This window comes from Mesoplodon bidens (assembly GCF_964165515.1).
Source record: "Mesoplodon bidens genome assembly, chromosome: 14".
Classification (NCBI taxonomy): Eukaryota; Metazoa; Chordata; class Mammalia; order Artiodactyla; family Ziphiidae; genus Mesoplodon; species Mesoplodon bidens.
The window spans coordinates 53,187,282-53,214,177 of NC_138170.1; the positions used below are offsets into that span (position 1 = coordinate 53,187,282).

Here is a 26,896-nt window from a genome sequence, read left to right on the forward strand (position 1 = left end):
ACTGTAAGTAGGTGGATATATATAATTCTTTAATTATTTTCTTTTAGAATGGGTAAAGGATGAAGAAGATGAAGATGTTTTATTCTACACCTTCCAGAGGAACCTTCGCTGTCATGATGTATATCGAGCCACTTTTGGTGATAACAGGCGTAATGAACGTTTTTACACAGAAAAAGACCCAAGGTACTAAAACAATGCAATTAAGTCTTTTTCTTCAAAGTATTTCTCTAGTTATCTAAAGTGCTGCTCTTGGTTGACTTAAAACATTGATTTTGGCTGGGATCAGATATAATAAGTCTAAGAGGAGCATAAGCATTCTTTTATAAGTGGTTTAAATTCAAAATTGGAAATTAGTTACATTCAAACTTCAGAGTGAATACAAATATATCATTAGATTCAAATGCTGAGTTACTAACATTCTCTCTGTACTCACACATGAGAGGAGTTGTTAATTAAACATTTAATATGGTTTCCATGCAGCAGTTATGAATCTCTTGTAAGTCATAACTAAAATAACTGTGGTGTCAGTTACACAGAATTCACCATTTATTTCATATAGGTTACCTGAATTTTAAATTGCTTTGCTTTGAACCATGATATACATTGGTCTTTAAATTTTACTTTCCTCAATACTTTGGTAATTCCTCCTTAAAGCTAATGCTTTTTGCTTCAGGACTTATGCCTCATATTACCACTTAACCATGCTTGGGAGGAAATGATAATAAATTTATCTGGCAAAATCCCTTAACTCTTACCCAGATATACTTTTCCAAATGATTTATGATAAATTATTTCTTAACACCAGGGTCCTGTCACCTCTTACAGTATAATTTGGACAATGTCTGAACAGATTTTGCAAGAGAGAAAAATTATCTTTAACACCAAATCTATGACAGTAAAATTGACACCCAAAACAAGAAAAGTAACCCTTCACTTAATAAAATCTCAGAGCTGACAAGGACCTTAAAGAAAATCTTATACAACACCCAGTTTATATAAAGAACTTGAGGGCTTCCCTGGTGGTGCCGTGGTTGAGAGTCCGCCTGCCGATGCAGGGGACATGGGTTCGTGCCCTGGTCCAGGAAGATCCCACATGCCGCGGAGCGGCTAGGCCCGTGAGCCATGGCCGCTGAGCCTGCGCGTCCGGAGCCTGTGCTCCACAATGGGAGAGGCCACAACAGTGAGAGGCCTGCATACCGCAAAAAAAAAAAAAAGAACTTGAGGTCTGGAGAAATTGTATTATTCCAACCCATAGAACTAACATTCTGGGTTCAGTAATGCTGTCATTGCTTTTTTCTGATAATGATTGTTTTAATGAGAATTTACTAGAACCTGCTCTTCATACGATCCACTACTTTATGTGTCATTTGTCAAGGATATCTTTGGGAGATGACAGTTTAAGCTAGTAATTTATTACATTGTATCAATGACTTATGATTGTGAACCATTTTACATCTTGTGAATAAAACTCAAAATTGACCCTATGAGCTATACCCTTGAATAAGGTACTTAGTTGCCATATGTTGTTACTATCCTAAGTTCTAAGATTGAGTTATACATACATTTAAGATTCTTGATTTTTGGCTTCTTGTGTGCTTTTTCTACCCCAAAAAGAATTAACCATAATTAAGTATGTTTAAACCTAGTTTGGCATCTCATCTCTAAAGCACAGATTTGTTTGTCTATTCTGAATACAGGTGACCCTTGAACAACTGGGGGTTAGGGGCACTGACTCCCGTGTGGTTGAAAATCCACCTATAACTTTACGGTTGACCCTCTTTATCCACTGTTCCATATCTTTATCCACTGTTCCATATCAAAGTATTCTCTTTATCCACTGTTCCATATCAGAGTATTCAACCAACCGCAGATGGTGTGGTAGTGTGGTATGTATTTATTGAGAAAAATCTGTATATAAGTGGACCCCACCAGTTCAAATCCATGTTGTTCAAGGGTCAGCTGTACTTAACAGCCCTAATCCAAAGGGAAGGACCAAGAGGGAAAGGCAGCATACCAGTAGAGAAAATGTAATAAAGGTCTTCGTAGAACTTCTACGACTGAGCTGTTTTTTTTACTGTGTTTGCTTTGATCCCCAGGTTTTAGTATTCTGCTCTCACAAGTAAGGTTTGCCAAAATTACTTTAACTTCTTTTTCTAGTTTCTTGAGGTGTGAAGTTTGTTTGAGATTTTTCTATTTTCTTAATGTGTTTATTGCTATAAATGCCTCTATTAGAACTGCTTTTGCTGTATCCCTTAGGTTTTGGTGTGTGGTATTTCCATTTTCATTTACTTCAATTTTTTTTTTTCCCTTTTGATTTCTTCTTTGACCCTTTGGTTGTTTAGGAGTGTATTGTTTAATTTCCATGTATTTGTGAATTTTCCAGTTTTTTTCCTGTTAAGACTTATTTTGTGACCTAACACATAATCTATCCTGGAGAATGTTCCAGGTCCACTTGAGAAGAATGGTATTTTTATTTTTGCTGCTGTTGGACAGAATGTTCTGTATACGTCTGTTAGATCCATTTGTTCTAAAGTATAGTTCACGTCCAAGGTTTCCTTACTGATTTTCTGCCTGGATGATCTATCCATTGTTGAAAGTGGGCTACTAAAGTCCCCTACTATTATTATGTTGTCTATTTTCCTTTCAGATCTGTTAATATTTGCTTAATATATTTGAGGGTTCTGATGTCGAGTGCATATATATATATTTATGCTTGTTATAAATCTTCTTGACGAATTGACACCTTTGTCATTATGTAGTGGCCTTCTTTATCTCTTGATAGAGCTTTTGAGTTAAGGTCTATTTTGTCTGATATAAGTATAGCTACTCTTGCTCCCTCTTGGTTTTTACTTGTGTGGAATGTCTTTTTCTTTATTTTGACCCATGTATGTCCATGAAATTGAAATGAATCTCTTACTATAGGCAGCATATAGTTAGTTCTTTTTTTATCTGTTTAGCCACTTAATGCCTTTTGATTGGAAAATTTAATTCATTTACATTTAGAGTAATTTATAACAGCTAAAGACTTACTAATGCCATCTTTTTCATGTTTTCTAGCTGCTTTGGATCAATAGTTCCCAGTTCTTCCTTTCCTACTGTCTTCCTTAATGAATTGATGGTTTTCCATAGTGCTATAGTTTGATTCCCTTCTCTTTATATTTTGTGTATCTACTGTAGGTTTTTGCTTCTCTTTCTAAGAAAACTTTACTTACAGAGATGCTTGTGTTCTCACTTCCCTGTAACCACATGTCTGCCAGATAATTGACTGAGTAATTTATCTTTTGATTACCTGTGTCATCATTACACATAAATAAGTAGATAAAAATAGCAAAGGAAGTGTTGAAAATAAAGAGCAAAGTAGGTCAGGGGATTTGCCTTACAACAATATTTTAAAACATGTGAAGGCACAACAGTTAAAATAATACAAATTGACAGACCAATAAAAGAGACCAGAATAGATAACCCTAAAACAGACCCTAGAATGTAAATATTGAATATTTGGACAAAAATAGTTTTCATCAATTCGTACATTAGCATACATTCCTAAAAGATTTAAAGGATCTATTGGTAAAAATAAAACCATCAAAAAAAAAAAAAAAAAACCCTTGGTGAAAATATATGTATTTCACTCAGTTTGGTTGAAATATTTCCAGAGCATAAAATCAATAGAAGAAATTACAAAGGGTAGTACCAATATTCTTGATTATCTAAAATATTAGACTCTTACGTCAGAAACTATTGTAAACAAATAAATTAAAATCCATATGACACATGTGTGTGTGGCTGATTCACTTTGTTATGAAGCAGAAACTAGCACACCATTGTAAAGCAATTATACTCCAATAAAGATGTAAAAAAAAAATCCATATGACAAAATGGGAGAAAGTATTTTCAACAAAAGGACAAGTTAATGTCCTTAATTTATAAAGAGATGGTTATAGACCAATAATGTAAACTACATCACCAAGTTTAAAATGGACACATTGCAAAGAAATAAAATTGACAAACATGGTAATTAATCCAGTACAAAAGGAATTTTACCAAAATGCTTATCTCTGGGGAGTGGAATTCAGGGTTATCGTCCTTCTTTATATTCTTTAGTATTTTCAGTATGAATTACTTTTGTAATAAAGAAACATGTAGGTAGAATATTTAAAGGCATCCAGTGTGTCAATATGAATTAGTGTAATGCTCTTGGGATAGTATTTGATTATACTGATCAAGAGTCATCAAAATACTTAATCATTAAAACAGTATTTCTGTTACTAAGAATTTATCCTAAGGAAATAATTATAAAAGTTAGGAAGAGGGACTTCCCTGGTGGCGCAGTGGTTAAGACTCTGCACTCCCAATGCAGGGGGCCCAGGTTCATTTCCTGGTTGGGGAGCTAGGTCCCGCATGCCACAACTAAGGAGGAGGCAAGCCTCAGCTGAGGAGCCTGCCTGCTGCAGCTAGGGAGCCCACTGGCTGTAACTAGGGAGCACACATGCCACAACTAAAGGAGCCAGTGAGCCACAACTAAGGAGCCCACCGGCTACAACTAAGACCCAGCACAACCAAATTAATTAATTAATTAATTTTTTTAAGTTAGGGAGAGGGAAACTATCTTCATGACATATTCCCTTTTATATTTATTACAGTGAAACATTAAAATCTACATTTTTTAAGAATTTTGATAATTCAACTCGATAGAATATTAGGTAGCCATTAAAAATAATGATCACAGACTGTATAACTAATGTAGGGGAAGATGATAATATGTGTAAGAAGAAATGCAGGGACTTCCCTGACAGTCCAGTGCTTAAGACTCTGCATTTCCACTGCAGCGGGCGCAGGTCTATCCCTGGTTGGGGAACTGAGATCCCATGTGCCACACAGCGCAGCCAATAAAAAAAAAAAAAAACCTAAATGCAGAATCCAGAATTGCATCTATATTTTTTAAATAACTACATCTATTTAAAGACATGTATAAAATACAATTAAGCCTTAGAAGGAAAAATAGAAAAATTAAAATAGTTAATTTTAAAAATGTGTTAGGTTAGTGAGATTGTGAGGGTTTTTCTTCCTATTGTTTGTTTAGTTGTAAAAACTAGGAGAGTAGGAAAAAGGATATCCAACGTGCACAGAGAAGAAAAACAAAGGAAACTCTGTATTCCTTTTCTTCCCTACAGTTACATATCTCCTCTAGGAAGTTTATTTCCTCTTCTCAGGAAAAAGCCCTATAATCTATTAATGTGATTGAGAGTTAGATGATGTCTGTAGTTTACCTTGAAATGCATTTTTTTAAAAAAGATGGATTGATAGATACATAGATATACGATAAAGGCAATATAACAAAATGTTAGCCATGATTGAATCTTAGTGGTAGGTATATCGGTATTTACCTTACATTTCTTTCATCTTTATTGTATGTTTGAAAATTTTTTATAATAAAATGTTAGAGAAAAATTATTTTGAATGCCTTTGGGGAGGAAATGAGAAATATAATAGCCAGTTTTTATAAGCAGTATTCACTAAGGAGTTTTTATTTTCTATCTACATTATAAATTAATATATATACTGAACACCAGTGAGATATTGTCATTAACAAGATAGCGTGCATTTGAAATTTATTGGGTTTTTGTATCTCTCTCTCCCTCTCTTTTTCTTCTGTGCAGCTTTTTTGTTTTCCTTTATCTTACAAAAGACAGTCGTTTTCTCACCATGAATATTATGAACAAGACCACTTCAGAGGTGTGGTTGATAGATGGCATGAGCCCTTGGGACCCACCAGTACTTATCCAGAAGCGAATACACGGGGTCCTTTACTACGTAGAACACAGAGATGATGAATTATACATTCTCACTAATGTTGGCGAGCCTACAGAATTCAAGGTAAATCCTGTATTCTTCTGGTCCCCATTTAGGGTCTTAGGGAGTGTTACACTAACATCAACATTTCTTGCTCTAAGAGTTTATTGTTTTGTAAGCTTTGGGTATTGTAAAAACTAATGCTACCTTCCTATGTAGAACCAATCCCATTTCTCTTCCCTTAGAGCTAATACCTCTTCATATTTTAATTGTACCTAAAAAAGGTTAGTAAATGAAAACATACTCTATCCTGAATATATTAGTTATCAAAGCCAAACTTAGTGGCTTAACAAACTTTTATAAGCTTATGATTTTGTGAGTCAGCAGTTTGGATTGATCTCAGGCAATTCTTTCACTGGTCTTGGCTAGGCTCATTGATAGTTCCACAGTCAACTGGCTGTCAGTACTCTCACTCAAATGTCCATTGGTTGACCAGTCAGCTAAGCACTGGGCTATACCCACCCAGCAGGCTAGCCTGGGCTCATTCATATGGTGATGTTCACACTTCAGCCCTGATGCAGAGTTAGTTCCTTCAGCTCTTCATAAAACAGTGAAGACGAGTATGGTCTGGTTTTCAGTGGTTTCATCTCTGGATGCTGTAGTAATCATGTTCTGGTACCTAGATCTCTTCTAATTTTGTTCCACACAGCTAATGAGAACAGCAGCTGATACCCCTGCTATTATGAATTGGGATTTATTTTTCACAATGAAGAGAAATACCAAAGTTGTAGACTTGGACATGTTTAAGGATCACTGTGTTCTGTTCCTGAAGCATAGCAATCTACTTTATGTTAATGTGATTGGTCTGGCTGACGATTCAGTTCGGTCTCTAAAGGTATGTTTAATTTTCAAAAGATAATACATTAGTCAAAATATATGCAGTTTATTAACAACATCAAATTTTGAATAATACCAATATACTTTTTCTTAAAAGGAAATTAATTTAAATGGAATTTAGCATATTGGGTCTTTATCAGGTTTAGGAGGTTTGTTTTAGAATTACTTAGAGGACCTTCCTTTTTGTGCACTTTTACTTAAAAATACTGTCTTATAGCATGAATTTCAGAGGTAAAGCGCCATTGTATTCCTCTTTCTGCATATCTCTATATCACATATCTCTACAACTTTAGATACAGTAATAACTCAGGCCAACTTGGCAGCTAGTGCCTAACCACTGCCTCCTGTTCCCATCCCACACCCCGAGTGGGGATAGTAGTCATGCCCACTGTGTTTCTGCTACTATGTTTCTGCCACTGCATTCTCATGTCTTCATCATCTCTTTGCCAATTTTATTGCTAAAACTGGTGAACGGTAACGTTATTGCCCAGTTTTAAAGCAGCATTAATATGTGACTTTAGATAGCATGCACTGAAGGGAAGAAGAGAGGCCTCTGTTTTGCTTGATATGGATGGAGTTGTGTGACCAGCAAACAGACCACTTGTACCTCCCCATCTGTACTATTATCACAATTTTTGTTAAAATGCAATTCCAGTAAATTCACTGGATGTTTATCAAATTTCTGTGTGCAAAGTACTGTATTGGGCACTCTGGAATGGAAAGATAGTAGGACAAAATATCAGGCCTTAAGGAGAATACAGTTTATCATGAGACTAGACTAGTACACAAAGATCAAGTATAAGAAGGGTTTAAATAAGTGGGATCAGAAACATAAAATGTGCTGTGGGGCCCAAAGGAAAGGAAGAGGACCCAGGAAAGCTTTGAGGAGAAGTAGAATTTGAGATAAACCAAAGAGGATAGATAGGATTTCGATGGGTGGGGAAGGGAATGGTATTCTAGGCTGAGAAAGTCCATCAAATGAAGCTCTAAGCTGGAGAAGTTCAGAAAATGTTCAGGAAGCTGCTAATAATTCATTTTTATTGAAGCAGAATAAATGTCTAGGTGATGAAGCTATGATTTGACATTCTTTGTCAAGGTGGTGAATTTATGCGTAAATTATGAAGAGGGGAACGTGAAGTGTGCGGGCAGGGGAATAATTTAAGGAGTCAAGCTGCAGTTCATGAGGTCATCTGGCAGCCGTGTTAGAGTACACCAAAGCACCAGGAGATAAGGGGCATAGAGGTTAGTTTTGAGATTGTTACAGTGGTATAAATAAGAAATAACTAGGGCCTAAATAAAACAACCAAAATTTTCCATCTACTTCATGAAATCAAATTATCAAATTATCAAATGTAATGTCTGGTGCCTTAGAAGGCTATATAAATGTCCTAAAACAAAAATGGTGATTTTTAACTCCAGCAATTTTCTTACTGCTTTCATCTACTGAAATCAAAGTGTGTCTTTTCACTTGCTAATTGATGCCAAATTCAGACATCTTCAATCCAGAAACTGGCAGAGCATCTGTTCTTATTGCAGTCTGTAGGAATAGGGATGGGAGAAAATATATAATTTCGAGCAATGCATTTATTATAACAAAATTCTTTCAGAATTAGGAGTGTCATGAGACTTTGCCAAGATTTGATTTCTAAGTAAATATGGCCTTTTGTATTTTTAAGGTATGCCTCAGTTTCCATTGTTTTAACTTCCATTAACACAAACATGTCTTTCATTTATTCTGTATCCTCTATTTCTTTATTCCTTGACCTTTCCCAACCTGTAGTACCTATTATGATGTTCTGAGTATGATGTTCTGAGTCATCATCACATGGAATCAAATACTATATTATATACCAGGTGCTAGTTAAAGAGAATTTTATAGATCAGAGCCTTTTTATGAACTGGATAACACTGATTAATACGCACAGACAGTGCTATATACAAAGGACATCTGTAAGCCATACTGTGAGTGGATTACAAAGTATTTCTGTATGTAACATCTCTGCCCAGTGGGCACTTGACTAAAAGAGCTTTATAAACTCAATCTCAGCAATAGAAAATGTGGAGCCCTTAATACATTGCCTCATATCCTTGGTCATCATGTCATCAGTATTTCCTGGTGATGTTTTTAGTTATGATATATTATTTGGTTATGATATTTAATTAAAGCAAATTAGGAAATGTTTTGCTTTGTGCTAACATCAATTCATCTGGAGCAGCCTGCATGCTTGGGCTGATTTTCTTTCAGCATGTATGTCTTAATCATTCTTTTGATGAAATGACTGTGGTTAGCTGGTAGAATGCTTAAACTAAACGTGTTTCTGTCAAATATCTCAAGGAATATCTGCATATCACCTGGCCAGCTTATAATTCTTCTCAGGCTCTGTTCATTAATATACATAGATGATACCGCAGGCTTATCTCAATAGGAAATGTGGCTGAAGATATCCTTGAGATAGTTAATACTTCTATATCAGCTGGACAAACTTTAAAAAGTCCATAGCCTTGGAACAGTTTTTGTTATGATTAAAACTTTAACCTTGGTCCCATTAGTTTAAGAAATACACCCAAAAGACTTTTTCATTTATTGGAACCATTTAATCAGAAACTAAGCTTACTAAAAAAAAAAAAAAAAAAAAACTAAGCTTACTACATGAGTCACATGGAAATGTTTTAAAGTGTCACCAAAGGGGAGAAAAACTTGTACCCCTGAGGGCTGAGGAGCCTTGTGCCCTCAATCTGAGGCCTCTGTTACAAGGTTAATAGCAATGCTTCTTCCTTTTTTTCCCACTGAGGTCTCAATTTTTACTCGTTTCACTTTTGCTACCAGATTTCCCAACTTTCATGATTACATTTTTCTTTCTAGTTATGGCTTATATTTAAATAAACAAATTATCCTTGAAAATAACCCACAATCTGAGGAGAATAAGTTAGGAACTTCTTTAGAGAGACATTGCAAATTTATGTCCCTAGTGTTTCAGGGCAGTGGATTCTTTGGATTAATTACAAGGAATTTGCTCTGTGAACATAAGCTCTTTGGCTATAGTTTCTACAGGTTAAATGATACACTCTTTATGCATACATCCCCCACCTACCCTTTCTGAATAGTGCCCACCAGTGACGTTGCTGTGCCAAGACCTCTGATTTTCTAAGGAATTTGCTCTTTCTACAATTACTCAGGAAAAGAAAGGCAATTTTCTTTTAATGTTCTGACTCTCAGTACCATTTCTAACACACTGTCAGCCTGCTTACTAGAGTTCTTTAAAAGGTGTAAGAGGGATGTTAGTGGAAGGCTTGAGGCTGGACCCTGCTGCTCTGAGAGAATAAATTTTGATTTCTTTCCTTTTTTCTTAAAGTTAAGAATCTTAATCGTAATAGCTGTGAGTCTCTCAGAGTGGATGTACGGGAAAGGTTTTCTTCTGCACAATGGTTACCCTGGGAGCTAAAGTTAAAAACAAATTGTAAATGCTTTAGTGCTGCTGAGCCAGTTTGTAGCCCTGGAATAATAACTGTCATCACTGCTGCTGTCCAGGCAGCAGAGTAAGGGCTGCTGGATAAATTATTAAAAACACATGTGAGAAATTTCATGTTCTATGAGAGTAGAGATCTTGGAGATGTCTCTGGATTCTGGAATTACTACTTGATTTGCTGTTATTCTTAATCATTTTGCTGTTTCATTGCCCAAGTTTATATACCCCCAAAATAAACTTTTTTATTGAAGGAGACTTCATGTAATTCTAGATTCATGATAAACCATTTTCCTTATTTTATTGGTCATTTGCATAGAGTTTTGTTTTTCACTTGAAATATTTTTTGTTGTGCTGAAGTTACCCTTAGATGAAGCATTATGTGATAATGGATAAAAATAAATTTGATGTCCACATCATCTTGTTTGGAGCAGACCCAGAATTTTAATTAATAATACTTAGTGTCTAGATAAAGAGTAAAAATAACTGTTTTATTTCTTCAGCTCCCGCCTTGGGCCTGTGGATTCATAATGGATACAAATTCAGACCCAAAGAACTGCCCCTTTCAGCTTTGCTCTCCTATACGCCCCCCTAAATATTACACATATAAGTTTGCAGAAGGCAAACTGTTTGAGGAAACTGGACATGAAGACCCAATCACAAAGACTAGTCGTGTTTTACGTATAGAAGCCAAAAGCAAGGTAAGTCTTTGTGATCCCCACTGTCAGCCTCTGTTTGTTGAAAGGATACTATTTGTCAAGTATTGTGCAATTGCTGGGATTACATTAGCACAGTTTAGTAAAGTGGATCTCACATTCCACAGCAAGACCCAAATGATTTTAGGGGGTACGTGGACTTTTTTTTTTAACTTCTGATACTCATGCATTTATTTTAACATGGATTCGAAAATTTATAACCATCATAGCAAGCCCTTGATTTCATGTCTTGTGTATATTTGAATTTTAAAAGTTGATTTCAAGAAGAAAATAATCAAAGTTTCTGTGTAGATATGACAAAAATTATGAAGGTAGTAAGCAATTGACTAGAATGAACTAGACTAATATAGACTCCCTGCCCTCATGGAGGTTAAATCTAGTGGGGAAGATGCTAGATTTTGAAGAAGTAATTACTAATGTACTGATTGCTGCCAAGGAAGACGTACTGAGTACAGTGGAAACATATGGTGAAGGGACCTTACCTCCTCTGGAGAAATTGGGGAAAGCTTCTCTGAGGAAGTAATGCCTCTAAGATGATCAAGAATTAAGCTAGAAAAGGGGGAGGAGGATTCTATTTTGTGCAGAGGCCCTGAATTGAGGGGGAAATAATGCATTCAAGAAGTATAAAGGAGAACAGTATGGCCAAAGTCTAGCGTAAAAGAGGGAAGATTGTCCAGGGGCGGGCAGTGGGAGGTTGGGGAGGTAGTAAGTAGAGAAGAAAATTTGAGCAAGTGAGGAACAAATTAATACATGAACCGTGGCCTTGAATTTAAGGAATTCTCAGAGCTTAGCACATCATACTTCAGATAATTTTGCATGTACTGACAAAGAATGAATCAAAACAGAAGTCTTTTTTCCTTGTGAATTTTTTCTTTAATTCACTGATTTTTTTAAAATATCTTTAAGCAAAGACTACTTTAATATTATAAAAGCAATACACGCTTATTAGAACAAATGCAAAAATACAGAATGTATAAAATGTAAATGACTACTTTTCAGTCCTATTTGCTGTACTGCATAGAAATAATCATTGTTAACACATTATCACCTTCCAGATTTTTGGTTTTTGTCAACAAAATACATATGATTAGGCTTTGTTTTGTTTTACAAAGAGGGGATTTATACCAATCTCCCAAAATGTTGTAATTATACCCCAAATGGAAAGAACAGTGAAGCTAAGCTCTTGGAGAGCCAAGGGATTCTTCGTACCTTAGGGAAGAAGGAAACAACTGCTAAAGGGAAGCTGCTGTAACTACAGGCATTTTTGCACTGCTGATGAACTCTGGGATTCAGGCCATCACAGGACTTGCTACCATCCTTACCTTTTCCTTTTCATAAGTTTTCAACCAACAAGTTCTTCTCTGCTTGTTTAAGTGAAGTTGGGTAGGAGGCAGGAAGATGAACACAGCAAGATTATTTTAGAGAAATAAATCTGCATCATTTTATAAGAATGAATCTTACTGAGAAGTGAATATCCAGTTATGGTGAAAATTCAGTTACGCTGTCATAATGGGTATAATAACGAGAGGAAGAGTTCTTCCTTATTTGATAACACTCTAGTGCCCCAAAGTGAAGTTTTCAAAATGGGAATGAAAAAAATAGGGAGAGTGGCCTGGTTATGTTATTTTCCTTATGTAAACTAGTGCTTTTTCATTAGTTTCTTCTGTAAGCAGGGTGAGAACCAACATTTCTACCCTTTTTCTATGAAAGGAAGTCAATTGAGTGTGAACTACACTGGAGTATAGTTATTTGCCCTAAAAATAATTTAGATGTTAAAATTTATAAAACTTAAACTGCTTTTAAACATTTTAAAAATAAATAGGTCTTTGAAGAGGATGTGGGTGGGTGTTAGGTCAGTAAGAGATTTCAGGTTTTAATGATTGAGAATTCTGACTGTTGAGTACAGAAAATTGAGTTGTTAAAACTTCTTTAATTAGCATATTTGTATATATTCAAAGATGAGAAATGCCCATATGTAACCTGAGGTATAGGAAGAATACCGTGCTAGTATATCTAACCTTGATAAGTATTTTGGCTTGTGAAAGAAAAAAAAAATTTGTTATACTGAGTAGTGAAGAACTCTTTACTGTACTGAAAAGCTACATTTCATAAACTGTTTTCAAGCCAGACTCTTGCTGTTCCTTTCTAGTTACTATTATAGGTCAGCAGAGTAGCTGAAAATTAAGGACCCTGAGGGATTTTTAGAGACCGTAACTCTTTTGTCTTAATTAAATGAAGTTGGTGCTCAACATCAATAAGCAGCACATAAAATTGGGGTTAAAACTGTTTGAAAAGACTTCTTTACCTGCATAGTAAATCTTCATTTCCAGGATGGAAAATTAGTGCCAATGACTATTTTCCATAAAACGGATTCTGAGGACTTGCAGAAGAAACCTCTCCTGGTACATGTATATGGAGCTTATGGAATGGATTTGAAAATGAATTTCAGGCCTGAAAGGCGGGTGTTGGTGGACGATGGATGGATATTAGCATATTGTCATGTTCGGTGAGTCAGCACATTTTGCCTGGCATATGAGTACTGGAGTATTGTCACATGTTCAAAATAACAGTATGTTGGGGAGCAGAAGTTTATTTTCTCATTTGTATTGTTGAATTCGTGCATTCTTAAACCTGTGCTAGTAGAACCTGATTCAGTAACATATTAATTAATCCCAAAAGCAAAAGGGTAGATTTTTTGGATTTTACACCAGATTTTTAGGACTTTTAGAATAGATAAACCAAGCTCTGTACTTTCTTAGTTACATTATTATTTCCATTTAATTCTCATGAGTTTGGGTTTTTCTAAAATAGCCTCTTAAGCTGGACTCCCTTTTTTCCACTGTAACTTCCGTTTTATTTAAGCTGTTTTCAGGACACAATTAGTATTATGTTTCTGCTTAAAATTCTTTACCACTTCCCCATCTCCACAATAAAATCCAAATACCTCAGTGTAGTATTTAACGTCCTAATGACTTGGCTTATCTTTGTAGTGGCATCTGTCATCACTTCCCAAACATGTCCTGCTCTCCAGCCATGCACATCCTACACATCCAGCCTCGCTACATGCTTTCAAATGACAACCTCTTTCCCCTCTGTGCCTTTGCACATTCTGTGTCTTGATGCCTTCCCTTTCTTTGCCCTTCTGGGAACCCACATTCTTCCTTCAAGACTCAGCTTAGGTATCACCTCCTTAAAGCATTCATGTTCCTGACTCCTATATATGCCCCTAACCTGACAGGTTGGATGGATGTTCTCTCCTCTGGTTCTGGTTCTGTTATAGCAGCAACCACATTGCTTGGTAGCTATTCTCTTTCCTCACAAAATTATGACCTCTAGGACAGAGGATTCTACTTTTATATATATATATATGTATATATATATATATATATTTTTTTTTTTTGCAGTACGCAGGCCTCTCACTTTTGTGGCCTCTCCCGTTGCGGAGCACAGGCTCCGGACGCGCAGTCCCAGCGGCCATGGCTTACGGGCCCAGCCGCTCCGCGGCATGTGGGATCCTCCCGGACCGGGGCACGAACCCGTGTCCCCTGCATTGGCAGGCGGACTCTCAACCACTGCGCCACCAGGGAAGCCCTACTTTTTTATATTTTTAAGGCCTGCATTTGCATTTAGCACAATGTCTAAACAGTAAGCAGGCACTCAGAACATATTTGTTGAGTCAGTTTTTTTTTTTTAAGGAAGATTTTTTTTTTAACAACTAGTCAAAAAATGATACTGTTTTTCCATATTAGGTACTAGAGTCTTGCAAAGCTGACCATTAGATCTATTATAGATATTATTCTTATTTAAATTAGGTGATCTTTAAAATCCCTCTCATTTCTAAGATTCTCTATTTTTAAAACTAGAATAAGGTTTCATAACTGAGTCATTACTAAATTATGTCACTTAAATTATTAAATCTTTAATATGACACTACCTTTGCATGTTTCAGTTCTGACTCTGCCAGTTCCACTTATTTTTTCTGAATGCAGCAACTCTTCTTGTCTTAAAATCTCTACGTTCTTGTTTTACAGATACAGATATTTTTTCAAATTTCTGACAGCATAATTGTTGGGACGTTTCATCCTACAGAACATCTTTATTTTTCACTCTTACTTTATCCAGTGCTTTATTACCATTTTCATAATCCAGTGGTGACCTAGATCTTTGATAGAGGAGATCCCTTAGCAGCTTGAGATTCTCTTAAGTAATATTTTAAAAGGTCAGAAAGTTTGAGGTCCTCATCAACTGACACTTTTTCTTGTTTTATCAAACAGTTCTGAACCTTTAAGAAAAACTTGCATATATGTATAGAAACCTGAGTTCCTAAAGCATATAATGAAGAACCAATTCTGTTGTAATCATCTGCAGCACTTTTGTGGGATCTCGTCATCCTATCAGATTTAGCAGATGCATCCTTAACACGGTTATGATACTCTAAAAGGAATGTTCGTTCATGCTCAAAGAAATCATCTGCATCCTTTACGCAAGAAACAACTACTTCATCTGCTGATTTAACCACATTTCTTTTTTTTGTGTGTGTGGTATGCAGGCCTCTCACTGTTGTGGCCTCTCCCGTTGCGGAGCACAGGCTCCGGACGCGCAGGCTCAGCGGCCATGGCTCACGGGCCCAGCCGCCCCACGGCATGTGAGATCTTCCCGGACCGGGGCACGAACCCGTGTCCCCTGCATCGGCAGGCGGACTCTCAACCACTGCGCCACCAGGGAAGCCCTGATTTAACCACATTTTTAAAGAAATCTTCAAGTTTCTCTTTATTTTTTCCTCGCACAGTCAAATCTTGATTATATTCCAGGAAGACATAGAAATTTAAATCTTTCCTCAAAATGGGGTGTGCTGCCACCCAACACAGGAGCACTTCATGCACTGCAACGGTCCTCTTGAATATTGCCAAATATACTCAGCTTCCAGCTCCTGTTTCATTTTTGTGAATTCTTCCTTTGTCATAGACCCTTCTCCTCGAAGTTTCTGTAGTTTTTCCCTTGAGGCATCAAAATCAGGTTTTGGTGGTGCTTGGAGGGATGATGTAACCTGCATAGTCTTCACTTTCATTGAAGGAATCATGAAGCCAGATAAGTTCCTCGTGTTGTCCAACAACAGAAAACTCATTTTGTTTAAAATTTGGCAATGAACTCTTTGTGTGAACAGTGAATTTTACTTTCTCTCTCTTACTAAGAGCATCAGAAATGTCCACCTGTAGAGCAGCATCACTTTGAAGATGTACATTTATTGCTTTAAGTTCGAGGTCCTCCTCTGAGAGGAAGTTGGGGCCGTCCTGCAGGGTTGGCAGGGCCCGGCACGCCAGGAGAGAGGATGGTGTTGGGGAGGCACAGAGCGAGACATTAGTGCCAGGCTGGTGAGGCCCCCATGCCTGCCCCACGCCTGCTGCCCCCCACTGCACGCCCAGGTCTCAGCGCGCCTTGAATCAATTTTTGATTGACTGTGTCGGGTTGGCAAACTTTTTCTCTGAAGAACAAAATAGTAAACATCTTAGGCTTTGCAGGCCACATGGTCTCTGTTGCATATTCCTGGTTGATATTTTTTTTCCCAACCTTTAAAAATGTAAAAATCCTTCTTAGCTCAAGGGCCATACAAAAACAGGCCCCTGGGGAGATTTAACCCGCAGGCTGTAGTTTGCTGACCCTGACCTATATATCATTAACATTTTTTCCCCACTAAAACTTTTTTGCCCTTTAATTTCAGGGGAGGTGGTGAGTTAGGCCTCCAGTGGCACGCTGATGGCCGTCTAACTAAAAAACTCAATGGCCTTGCTGACTTAGAGGCTTGCATTAAGACACTTCATGGCCAAGGCTTTTCTCAGCCAAGTCTAACAACCCTGACTGCTTTCAGTGCTGGAGGGGTGCTTGTGGGAGCATTGTGTAATTCTAATCCAGAGCTGCTGAGAGCTGTGACTTTGGAGGTAAGTACTCTGCCTCTACAGTTTACAGAATAGGGAGGCGTGAAGTAATAGATGCTCTAAGAAAAATTTTGTTACAGTTTTACCATACCATAGGAGTATAACAAAGCTTTTAAACTTTAAGCACAGAATTATAGCTCTGGGAGAACTTCCCTGACAGTGTTCTTTATTGATTTTTAAGGATTTCCTCTGAAGGATATTAATGGCTATTCCCACTGATCATTTTTTATTTGTAAGAACATTTAGAGTTGCTGGAAAAGAGACAAAGCATATACGAAACACCAGATCCAGGAAGTCAGGCCAAGCACACTGACTCTGGAATGTGTGAAATCCTTTGACTCTTCTTGCCCATCAACATTTCAGTCCTGGATTTAGGGGCTCTCTATTTTCACATACCCTATTCTTATTAATGGTCTTTAGGAATATTTTCCTATACTTCAATCGAAATATCTTTTCCTGTTCTGAAAAGGCTCTATAGTCTTTTCCTGATGTCCAAAGTTATGAAATTATAGCCGCTCATTTCACCTCCATCTTTCTCCTGCTTCCTGGTTAGTGTAGGGGAGAAAGAAATTTTCCTCTTCCCTCTAGGTTCTTCTGGCTGGTTTCAGAATTAAATTGACATGAGACAGATTAACAGGAGAAAAATCAAACAAAAGTTTAATAACATGTATACATGGAAGAGACCCAGCAGACTGAGTAACTCACCAAAATGACCAGAATGGTGGCCATGGTTATTCACCTTAAACACCATCTTCAGCTAAAGATGGAAGAGGATGTTAGGGGTAAGACTTCAAGGGGTAGAAGGCAGTTCACATGGAGGTGGAAAAGCAAAAGTTTGGTAAACATGTTTGCTGGGTTAGCAGAGGCCATGGGACACAGAGTGGACTCTGGTCTCTAAGCATTTCCCCACCACAGCTAGTCCATATTTATTATCTAGTGATGTTCCTGTAATACACCCTCTATCTAAATTCTTCAGGCTGTTAGGGAGAAGATCAAAGTTTCTTCCTGAGTCTTTTGGGCCTTGATTGTTTTCCGCTTGAAATAATCTGGGGGTGACAAATTTTGTTCTTCTACAGTAGATACTCTAGAAGATAATGACTAGGATGGAGAGAGTAAATTATTTTCAGGTTTTTTTTTTTTGAGGGTGTGGGCTATACACTGTGGGCTTGTATTAAGTAAATAAGTATTAAATATTCCTGATCTGTAAATCTGTTTTTTAAGAGAAATACTAAGTACAGAAGGGAAAAAACTCTATGCACAAAGATAATAATGGCAGAATTATAAAGAAAATGCAACTAACCTTTGACTTTTAGAAATCAGAAAGGAGGGCTTCCCTGGTGGTGCAGTGGTTAGGAATCTGCCTGCCAGTGCAGGGGACACTGGTTCAAGCCCTGGTCCGGGAAGATCCCACATGCCATGGAGCAACTAAGCTTGTGTGCCAGAACTACTGAGCCTGCGTGCCACAACTACTGAAGCCCGTGCGCCTAGAGCCCGTGCTCTGCAACAGGAGGCCACCGCAATGAGAGGCCTGCGCACCTCAACGAAGAGTAGCCCCCACTCGCCACAACTAGAGATAGCCCGCGCGCAGCAAGGAAGACCCAACACAGCCAAAAATAAATAAATTTTAAAAAAGAAAGAAATCAGAAAGGAAATAATCAGAAATATATAAGAATATTTATCCCACATTGCTTATAATAGTGAAGAATTGGAGGTAACGCAGTTATCCCACAATTCATTCAAAGTTTGGAGCCCGTTATGTCTGATTGGTAAACCTAAGTCATGTGGCTACTCTCACTCTGAGGGAAAGCTGGGAAAGGAACTATCTGGCATTTAGCTCCTCTACAGTGAGAGGCAGGCTGTCTCATAAGGTTAGGGATATTCTAAATGCAGAAAAGGAGCTAACATGCTAGGAAGCCAAAAAGAATTGCATTTGCCCATATTTGCTTAATGTTAATAAAAGAGAAAGCTGCAAAACATGTTAACAGAAGATCATATAGCTATATGAACAAAGCAGCTCCCATTTTATTAAATGTTTTAATACTGGTTATAAGCCAATGAGTGATATTCTTTTTCAACTTGGATAATTTCCAGATTTTCTTCAATTAGCATTTATTACCTTTTTATAATGTAAAATGTCCAACTGAGTTTATTCATGTGTTGTTGGGGGTTTATTTTTAATTTTTTATGTATTTATTTTTAGCTGTGTTGAGTCTTCGTTGCTGCACGCAAGCTTCTCTAGTTGTGGCAAGCGGGGGCTATTCTTCATCGCAGTGGTGGGCTTCTCATGGTGGTGGCTTCTCTTGTTGCAGAGCACAGGCTCTAGGCACGTGGGCTTCAGTAGTTGTGGCACGTGGGCTCAGTAGTTGTGGCTCATGGGCTCTGGAGCACAGGCTCAGTAGTTGTGGCACATGGACTTAGTTGCTTGGCAGCATGTGGGATCTTCCCGGCCCAGGGCTCGAACCCATGTCCCCTGCATTGGCAGGTGGATTCTCAGCCACTGCGCCACCAGGAAAGCCCTTATTTTTAAGTTTTAATTGTGGTAAAATAACATAAAATTTACCATCTCAACCTTTTTTTTTTTTTTTTGCCGGTACGTGGGCCTCTCACTGCTGTGGCCTCTCCCACTGCAGAGCACAGGCTCCGGATGCGCAGGCCCAGTGGCCATGGCTCACGGGTCCAGCCGCTCCGTGGCATGTGGGATCTTCCCGGACCGGGGCACAAACCCGCATCCCCTGCATCAGCAGGCGGACTCTCAACCACTGCACCACCAGGGAAGCCCTATATGTCTTTTTATAACTGGTTTATTTCACTTAGATAATGTTCTCAAGGTCCATTGTGTTGTAGCAGGTGTCAGATTTTCCTTCTTTGTAAAGCTGAATTTCATTGTGTCATTGTATTTATATTTTGCTTATCCATTCATCTGTCAGTGGACACTTGGGTTATGTCCACCTTTTGGGTATTGTAAATACTGCTGTGAACAGGGATGTACTCTTCAAGACCGTGCTTTCATTTCTTTTGGATATATACCTAGGAATAGAATTACTGGATCATATGATAATTCTAAGTTTAATTTTTTAAGAAACCAACATACTCTCTGCATCATTTTACATTCCCACCAGCAGTGCACAAGTGTTCCAGTTTGTCCACATCCTTGCCAACACTTTTTTTTCTTATAGTAGCCTAATGGATGTGAGGTGGTGGCATTTATTATGTGAATAAAAGAAACAAAACTAAAAGCAAAAATTGTGAAATTGGAAGATAAACCCTTTGTCATTTAAGGAGTCTGAATACCTTAAAAGCCAGTTATAAATCACAGTCCCTGGTTACAGACTGGCTAATTAATCTGGCTCCTGGGAATGTACATAACTTCTTGAGCTTTGTTCTGTGACGTCAGCATGTATATTCATAAAGTATAGTATTTTTCTGAAACTCATTTTACCAATTTATTAATTGAAGGTTAAATTTCTCTGGCTTTTTTTTTTTTAAGGCACCTTTCTTGGATGTTCTCAACACCATGATGGACACTACACTTCCTCTGACATTAGAAGAATTAGAAGAGTGGGGGAATCCTTCATCTGATGAAAAACACAAGAACTACATAAAATGTTACTGCCCCTATCAAAACATTAAACCTAAGGTAGTGAAAGACAGTTAATGACATACTATGCTGAAGTGATAGAGAGAATAATGAAAAGGATATTTACCCGAGCCAAAGCAGGAATTTAGTAAGGCCTTAGATTGTTTCTTATAATACTCAAACACCTTTCAGCCCCTTCTCTGCTCATACTCCATGTTTGTTTCAACTTAATAGCTCAGGAGAATAGATTCAATAAGATCAAGGTCTCACTAGTCAAGAAAAGGTTATTCCAGGTAACAAATCATCTAGCATTGTGATGCCATATATCTCTCAAGAATATCAAATGAGGAAAAAATATTCTAGCACTTAGGGAAAAAGAAATTGGAGGTAATTGTTTTTCATAATCCATAAGGTGGAAAGGGACCATAAGGAATAATATAAATTCTTTGTACATCTCTTTTCCTTCAGCATTATCCTTCGATTCACATCACAGCTTATGAAAATGACGAACGTGTGCCTCTGAAAGGAATTGTAAACTATACTGAGAAACTCAAGGAAGCCATCGTGGAGCATGCTAAGGACACCGGGGAAGGTAGGAGACCACCTGGGAGCAGGGGACGTAGCTACATGGACTGTCACCTTCAGTGTACTGCTCAGAGTAGTACTGCAGACCAAATCAATCACCCATGATTTTAGACAAATCACTGTTTTTCCTATGTCAACTACCCATTTGAAGCAAATGTAATAACTACAACTGCCTCGCCTGTTTTTCAAAGGACAGCATTAAAATAAGGTAGGCAAGGCACAAAGAAAAAAGTAAATTTAAATATCTACATAACTTGGAGGTGTACTATCATACCGTATCATATCATTCATTCTTTAACAAAATTAATTGAGCTATTATTCTTGGGAATCTCTAAAAACAAATTCTGAAGTTTTGGCTCTGGAGCTTCAGTGCCCAAACTAGCAGCTTTAATTTTCTCTATATCTTTCAATTTTACTAGACAAGCACTCTTACCGTTTTTCCTTGCCAAGACATGCCAGGACCTTCTGGGCTCAGGGTCAGAGGGTCTCACATACAAGTTTCCAGACAGTTGCCCTGTATTCAGTTCTGTGTCTCACTCTCACCCATTGCTATAGTTGGTGTTTCCAGGTCACAAGGCTCTCAGATTCCATAAGACCGATTGGCTTCCTTCTCCATGTAGCCCTGTAGTCTCTTCCATCCAGCTTCCTCTGCCTCTGGGCCTCCTCCCGCTTTTCCTGTTTCAAAAATTTGTTTTCTACTGCTCTCCCCACCTCTCCTGTCTTTAGTGGTGGTGGTGGTGGTGGTGGTGGCTTATGCCTTTCTCCTTCACTGTTATTTTAATAAAGTGAGTGCTTGGAAGGAGCCAGGTGAAATGGGTGGGTCTCAGTTGGCCGAAAACCTTCTAATTGTTTCATCTGTTAACTCTTTCAGGTTATCAAGCCCCCAGTATTATTTTAGATATTCAGCCTGGAGGCAATCATGTGATTGAGGATTCTCACAAAAAGGTATGCTATCAAGCCCCTCTAAGTTGGCAGATTCCCAATTAGTGATGTGTTGTACTTGGCCTTTCAGTGGTTGCAGCAGGGTTTGTGCTGGCTGCTTCACCAACCGTCAGGTCTATGGCTGAGACCTGAGGGGGAAGGAGGAACTCAGAGTCAATAAAGAGAAAAGGTACTTGATACATGAGCTCTGTCAGAGAAAGTAGTTGAATCTCAGTTCTTGGGAGCCTTCTGCCTCTGTGCCAAATAAAAAACACCTTTGCCATAAATTGCCGACTTAAGGGTTAGGTGAAGATGGATGGACAAGGAGAGACTTGAACACTGGAGTTTTACCACAAAGGCCTTCTTTCTAATTTTTAAAATGTGTTTCTTTTAGATTACAGCCCAGATTAAATTCCTGTACGAGGAACTTGGACTTGACAGCGCCAGTGTTTTCGAGAATCTTAAGAAATACCTAAAACTCTGAAATGCTGCACTCAGTGGAAACTGGAAACACACTGAAATATTGCAGTCATATTTCCAGTTGCATTAACAAAAGTGAGTTTTTTAAGTTAGTAAATAATTTTTAAAATTTGCTTCTCCATCCAGATTTTGTTTTGTATACAGCTCAATCGCTTATACCATTGTCTCCATGGATGCACATGCCCCTTAACCTAGGAAAGTAGTTTTCAAACCATGCTCTGTAGAAGGACATAGAGAAGGGAGTGAAGGAAGGATTGGTGACAGCAGAACTTGCCCCTTTCCCGCATCAGAACAGGTTTGTTTTACTCTGATTTTCTTGGAACAGTTTACAAATCAAGGTCCTGCTTCTTTGCTAGTGAACATTTTTAGATACTCTAGCAGTTAAGTCATCCTCCAATTTCTGTACCTGCATTTTATGGAAGAAGATGATATTCCTCACATTAAAATTCATTAGATCTCTCTAATAATCTGGAGTCCTAAGGTGCTCTGATCATCTGTTATTGAGGCTAACACAAGTTCCTGCAAGGGATAATTTTCTTTTAAACACTTGATTATTCTTGAAAAACATTTGAGAACCTATCCTAAAGCAGCTTCACTCAAGCTTCAGAGATATCTAAGAATTAATTACCGTTCACAAAGTTCACCCAGCACCACGCTGCTGTACGTGAAGTTATTGCAAATGCTTACAATAGAACAGAACGCCAGCGTCTCCATCTCTTTCACAGAGGTGCCTAACACAAGCTGTACAGTATGTTCAGTACACTGGAATAGCATGCCCGGTTGGAAACAAAACATCTGTCTTGGAATGCTGTTTGGTGATGAAGGAGATTCCTCGTGTTGTATTCAAGGATGAGTCCTTCTCCTTTGTCCAGTGTAATGGCATGCGTATCAACTTCATGGCCTTTGTAGGCAGAACTGGTACTTAACCTTATCCTTACTCTTGTGGGAATATTTGAAACCATTTCCTTTAGATTTAGCAGTGATAATTCTCCAAAATTCAGAACCATGAGGAAGACTCTGTCTAAGCCATCCAGCTCTCTTGTGTACACAACAGAGTGGTTGTCATTCCTCAAGTAGCAAAACCAGCCCCTGCTGAAGAGTGGCTCATTGGCATGAAGCAGACTTAATTCTTGATATAGCTTCAGTGCTGATCTGGGCTGAGTCTTTTGGACCTATTTTTTTAAAAAAGAATATTCACATAAATGTTTGATTCTAAGAGTATCAAATAAGGAATTATTTCCCCAAAAAACTTGCTTCTATTTTAACCCTTAAAACAACTACCAACTTTTAAGCATTAATAAGTAGGTAAGAATAGTTTATTTAACTACCGATAGAAACTACAAATTCAGGGTTTCACCTTGTCTGGGAGTGACTGCTGCATGCACAGTTCTCTGCTACATCTTGGCCAGAGCTGATGTAGAGGCCAAATTTGACTCCACTAAATGTCCATGTCTAAGTTAATGGATATTTAACTTGCCTAAAGAAAGTCCCTTTATGCTATATTTAACTGGCAGAAAAGCAGCCATCATGGCCATGGACTCCGAGCACCTCTGGTGAACTGGGGCTTCTCTGTTCTTTATTGTAGAATAATGTGTAGGTTGGTGTAACATTAACAGATGCTAATTATGAACAGAAAATTGCAGAAAGGGATGCAAAGCAAAATGCTGCCTAAAGTGAAAGTTAAAATATGCCCATTAAAGAAGATTAGGGTTAATTTTACAGTTGTATAAAATATACATAATTTAATGTATTTTTCTTGTTTTCCTTTAACATTTTAAGCATCTTTTGTTATTATATTAAATGTCATTTTAATGGCAGAATAATATTCTAATGAATGGTTATACAATACTTAATCATTCCCTTTCATTTTGACATTCAAGTTTCTAATATGCTTCCCCCATATTTGGATTATTTATTTAAGATATAAATATCAGAAAGACAATTATTATGTCAAGGAGTATGGATACTTGATACATAATGCCAAATTTGTCTTCATAAAAGCTGTTGCCAAATCAGTGATAGCATTCATTTCATTGTAGTCTTGCCAGCCATGTCGACCTCAGTGGTACTGGTGGTTGTATGGGGCAGGTGCGTAATGTTTAGTGAATATCTAATGAATGTCTGAAAAAAATGTTTATTCTGTGTTTATCAGGTACAAAGGTGTTTATGGTACATGTATATGGTATATGTATATGACTTGTCAAATTACTACTAACATTTTCTATAGCCTTAAATAATGCATGAAGAAGCATAGTTCAGTGCCACTCACATAAGAAGTGCCCAGTAAGTGTTAACTATTATTTTTGTCTATTCATTTACCACTTTCTAGAAGTATGTTGAAGTGTCTCTCTGTAATTGTGGATTTATCAGTCTTTCTTTGCATTTCTCATAGTACTTGTTTTATACATTTTGAAGCTATTGTTAGATGCATAGATTCATGATTTATAGGGGAATGTTCTTTCATCAGTTTTTGAAAATTGCCTTTGTCTCATGCTTTTCATATTGAATTCTATTTTGTCTGCTATTAAATATTTCCACACCTGCTTTTTGTAGCTTTATTGTTTTAAATAGAAAATGCATGCATACAATATAAAATTCAATTATAAGAATAATATATAAATGGTTTTCTTCAATACCGTCCCCTAGCTTCCCATTTTCTCTCCCAGAGATAAACGCTATTACTGTTTATATTCTTTCATTTTATGTTTCATATGAAATGATACATTCTGTGCCTATGCAGACATAGGTAGATATACTTTTTCCTTGTTTACACAAATAGTGGCGTGTTGCCATTCTGTACCATTTTTTTAATTATTTAGTATATGTTAGAGGTGGTCTCTTATCAATGCACAGAGAACTCCCTCATTCTTTTTCACAGCTGCGTACTTGTCTCTTGTATAGATTAACCATAATTGATTCAACTGGCTTTCTGTTGATGAAATATATAAATCATTTCCAGAGTCTTCTGCTATTAAGAACAGTGCTGCACAACCCCACTACTGGGCATATACCCTGAGAAAACCATAATTCAAAAAGAGTCGTGTATCACAATGTTCATTGCAGCTCTATTTACAATAGCCAGGACATGGAAGCAACCTAAGTGTCCATTGACAGATGAATGGATAAAGATGTGGCACATATATACAATGGAATATTACTCAGCCATAAGAAGAAACGAAATGGAGTTATTTGTAGTGAGGTGGATGGACCTAGAGACTGTCATACACAGTGAAGTAAGTCAGAAAGAGAAAAATAAATACCATATGCTAACACATATATATGGAATCTAAAAAATCAAATAAAAAATGGTTCTGAAGAACCTAGGGGCAGGACAGGAATAAAGATGCAGACGTAGAGAATGGACTTGAGGACATGGGGAGGGGGAAGGGTAAGCTGGGAAGAAGTGAGAGATTGGCATGGACTTATATATACTACCAATGTAAAATAGATAGTGGGAAGCAGCCACAGAGCACAGGGAGATCAGCTCAGTGCTTTGTGACCACCTAGAGGGGTGGGATAGGGAGAGTGGGAGGAAGACGTAAGAGGGAGGATATGTGGGGATATATGTGTATGTATAGCTGATTCACTTTGTTACAAAGCAGAAACTAACACACCACTGTAAAGCAATTATACTCCAATAAAGATGTTAAAAAAAAAAAGAAAACCAATTGGATAGGTTAAAAATCATGTTATATAAATTTATATTTCTTTAAAAAAAAACAGTGCTGCAGTAGAGATCCTTGAATATTTATCATTTTCCACATGTGCAAGTATTCCTAGATACAGATATCTAGGAACGAAATTACTAAGTTAAAGAGTATGTTCATTTTTTTGTTTTGAAAGCTACAGCCAGGTGACAAGGTTTGTTTTTGTTAGCATTTGCCTGTAATATCTTTATTTTAATTCTTTCTGTGTCCTTTTGTTTTAGCTACGTCTCTTAATGTCAGACTTTGTTTTCTAATCTAAGAGTTTATATCTTTTAATAGGTGAATTTAACCCATTTATATCTGTGATTACCATGTTTAGACATAATCCTGTAGCCTTATTTTTTATTTTAGTTGTACTAATGTTTTATTTTCTTCCTTTTTAGCTTTTTATTGGATCAATTGGTTTTCTTTATGTAATTTTTTTCCTTCTAGTATCATTTGAAAATTACGCATTTATTGGCCAGAGCTGATGTAGAGGCCCCCTTTTCTTCTCATGGTTACCCTTAAAACTGTAATAACCATTTAAAACATTTTTTTCAACATACAGAGCAGTGCTGTCCAGTAGAACTTCCTGCAGTGCCGAAAGTTCTGTTTCTGTGCTGTACAATATGGTAGCCACTAGCTACTGAGCACTTGAAGTGTTGCTAGTGTGAAACAGGAACTGAACTTTTAATTCTGTTTTAGTAGTGACAGTGGTTAGTGGCTACTGGACAGCTCAAAACTAGAGTGAGTTACTGTTTCCATCCTTGTAAAGTGCATTAGCCTGCACGCATGTGCGTTTGCTCACTCTCACACACACACACACCCTCCCTGCCACCACTTCCCA

General features: G+C 37.4%; 2 protein-coding genes and 1 pseudogene across 5 annotated transcripts in view; 1 reads left to right on the forward strand and 2 right to left on the reverse strand.

Annotated features, from left to right (window-relative positions):
• The window catches only part of PREPL (prolyl endopeptidase like), a 55,116-nt gene extending 32,032 nt beyond the window's left edge, over nt 1–23,084 (forward strand). For 2 of the 3 annotated variants that reach the window (XM_081254962.1, XM_081254963.1), the window contains 10 exons: nt 48–183; nt 5,658–5,874; nt 6,500–6,685; nt 10,655–10,852; nt 13,198–13,373; nt 16,587–16,803; nt 20,288–20,437; nt 20,846–20,969; nt 21,834–21,907; nt 22,278–23,083. In XM_081254962.1, coding sequence (XP_081111088.1) covers nt 48–183; nt 5,658–5,874; nt 6,500–6,685; nt 10,655–10,852; nt 13,198–13,373; nt 16,587–16,803; nt 20,288–20,437; nt 20,846–20,969; nt 21,834–21,907; nt 22,278–22,367 — 1,568 coding nt within the window. In that variant the 3' untranslated portion in view covers nt 22,368–23,083. Of the gene's footprint in view, nt 1–47; nt 184–5,657; nt 5,875–6,499; nt 6,686–10,654; nt 10,853–13,197; nt 13,374–16,586; nt 16,804–20,287; nt 20,438–20,845; nt 20,970–21,833; nt 21,908–22,277 lie in introns of all 3 variants that reach the window. The other variant, XM_081254961.1, reaches the window with a different exon arrangement.
• On the reverse strand, nt 14,325–16,293 carry LOC308628017 (sorting nexin-6-like; annotated as a pseudogene). The gene has a single exon. The product of its transcript is annotated as a sorting nexin-6-like (transcript).
• Nucleotides 23,085–23,094: 10 nt separating the features above from the next.
• SLC3A1 (solute carrier family 3 member 1) overlaps nt 23,095–26,896 on the reverse strand; it is a gene marked incomplete at its 3' end in the record, with an annotated part of 45,212 nt that continues 41,410 nt past the window's right edge. The window contains exon 12 of the mRNA XM_081254964.1: nt 23,095–23,535. Coding sequence (XP_081111090.1) covers nt 23,095–23,535 — 441 coding nt within the window. The remainder of the gene's footprint in view (nt 23,536–26,896) is intronic.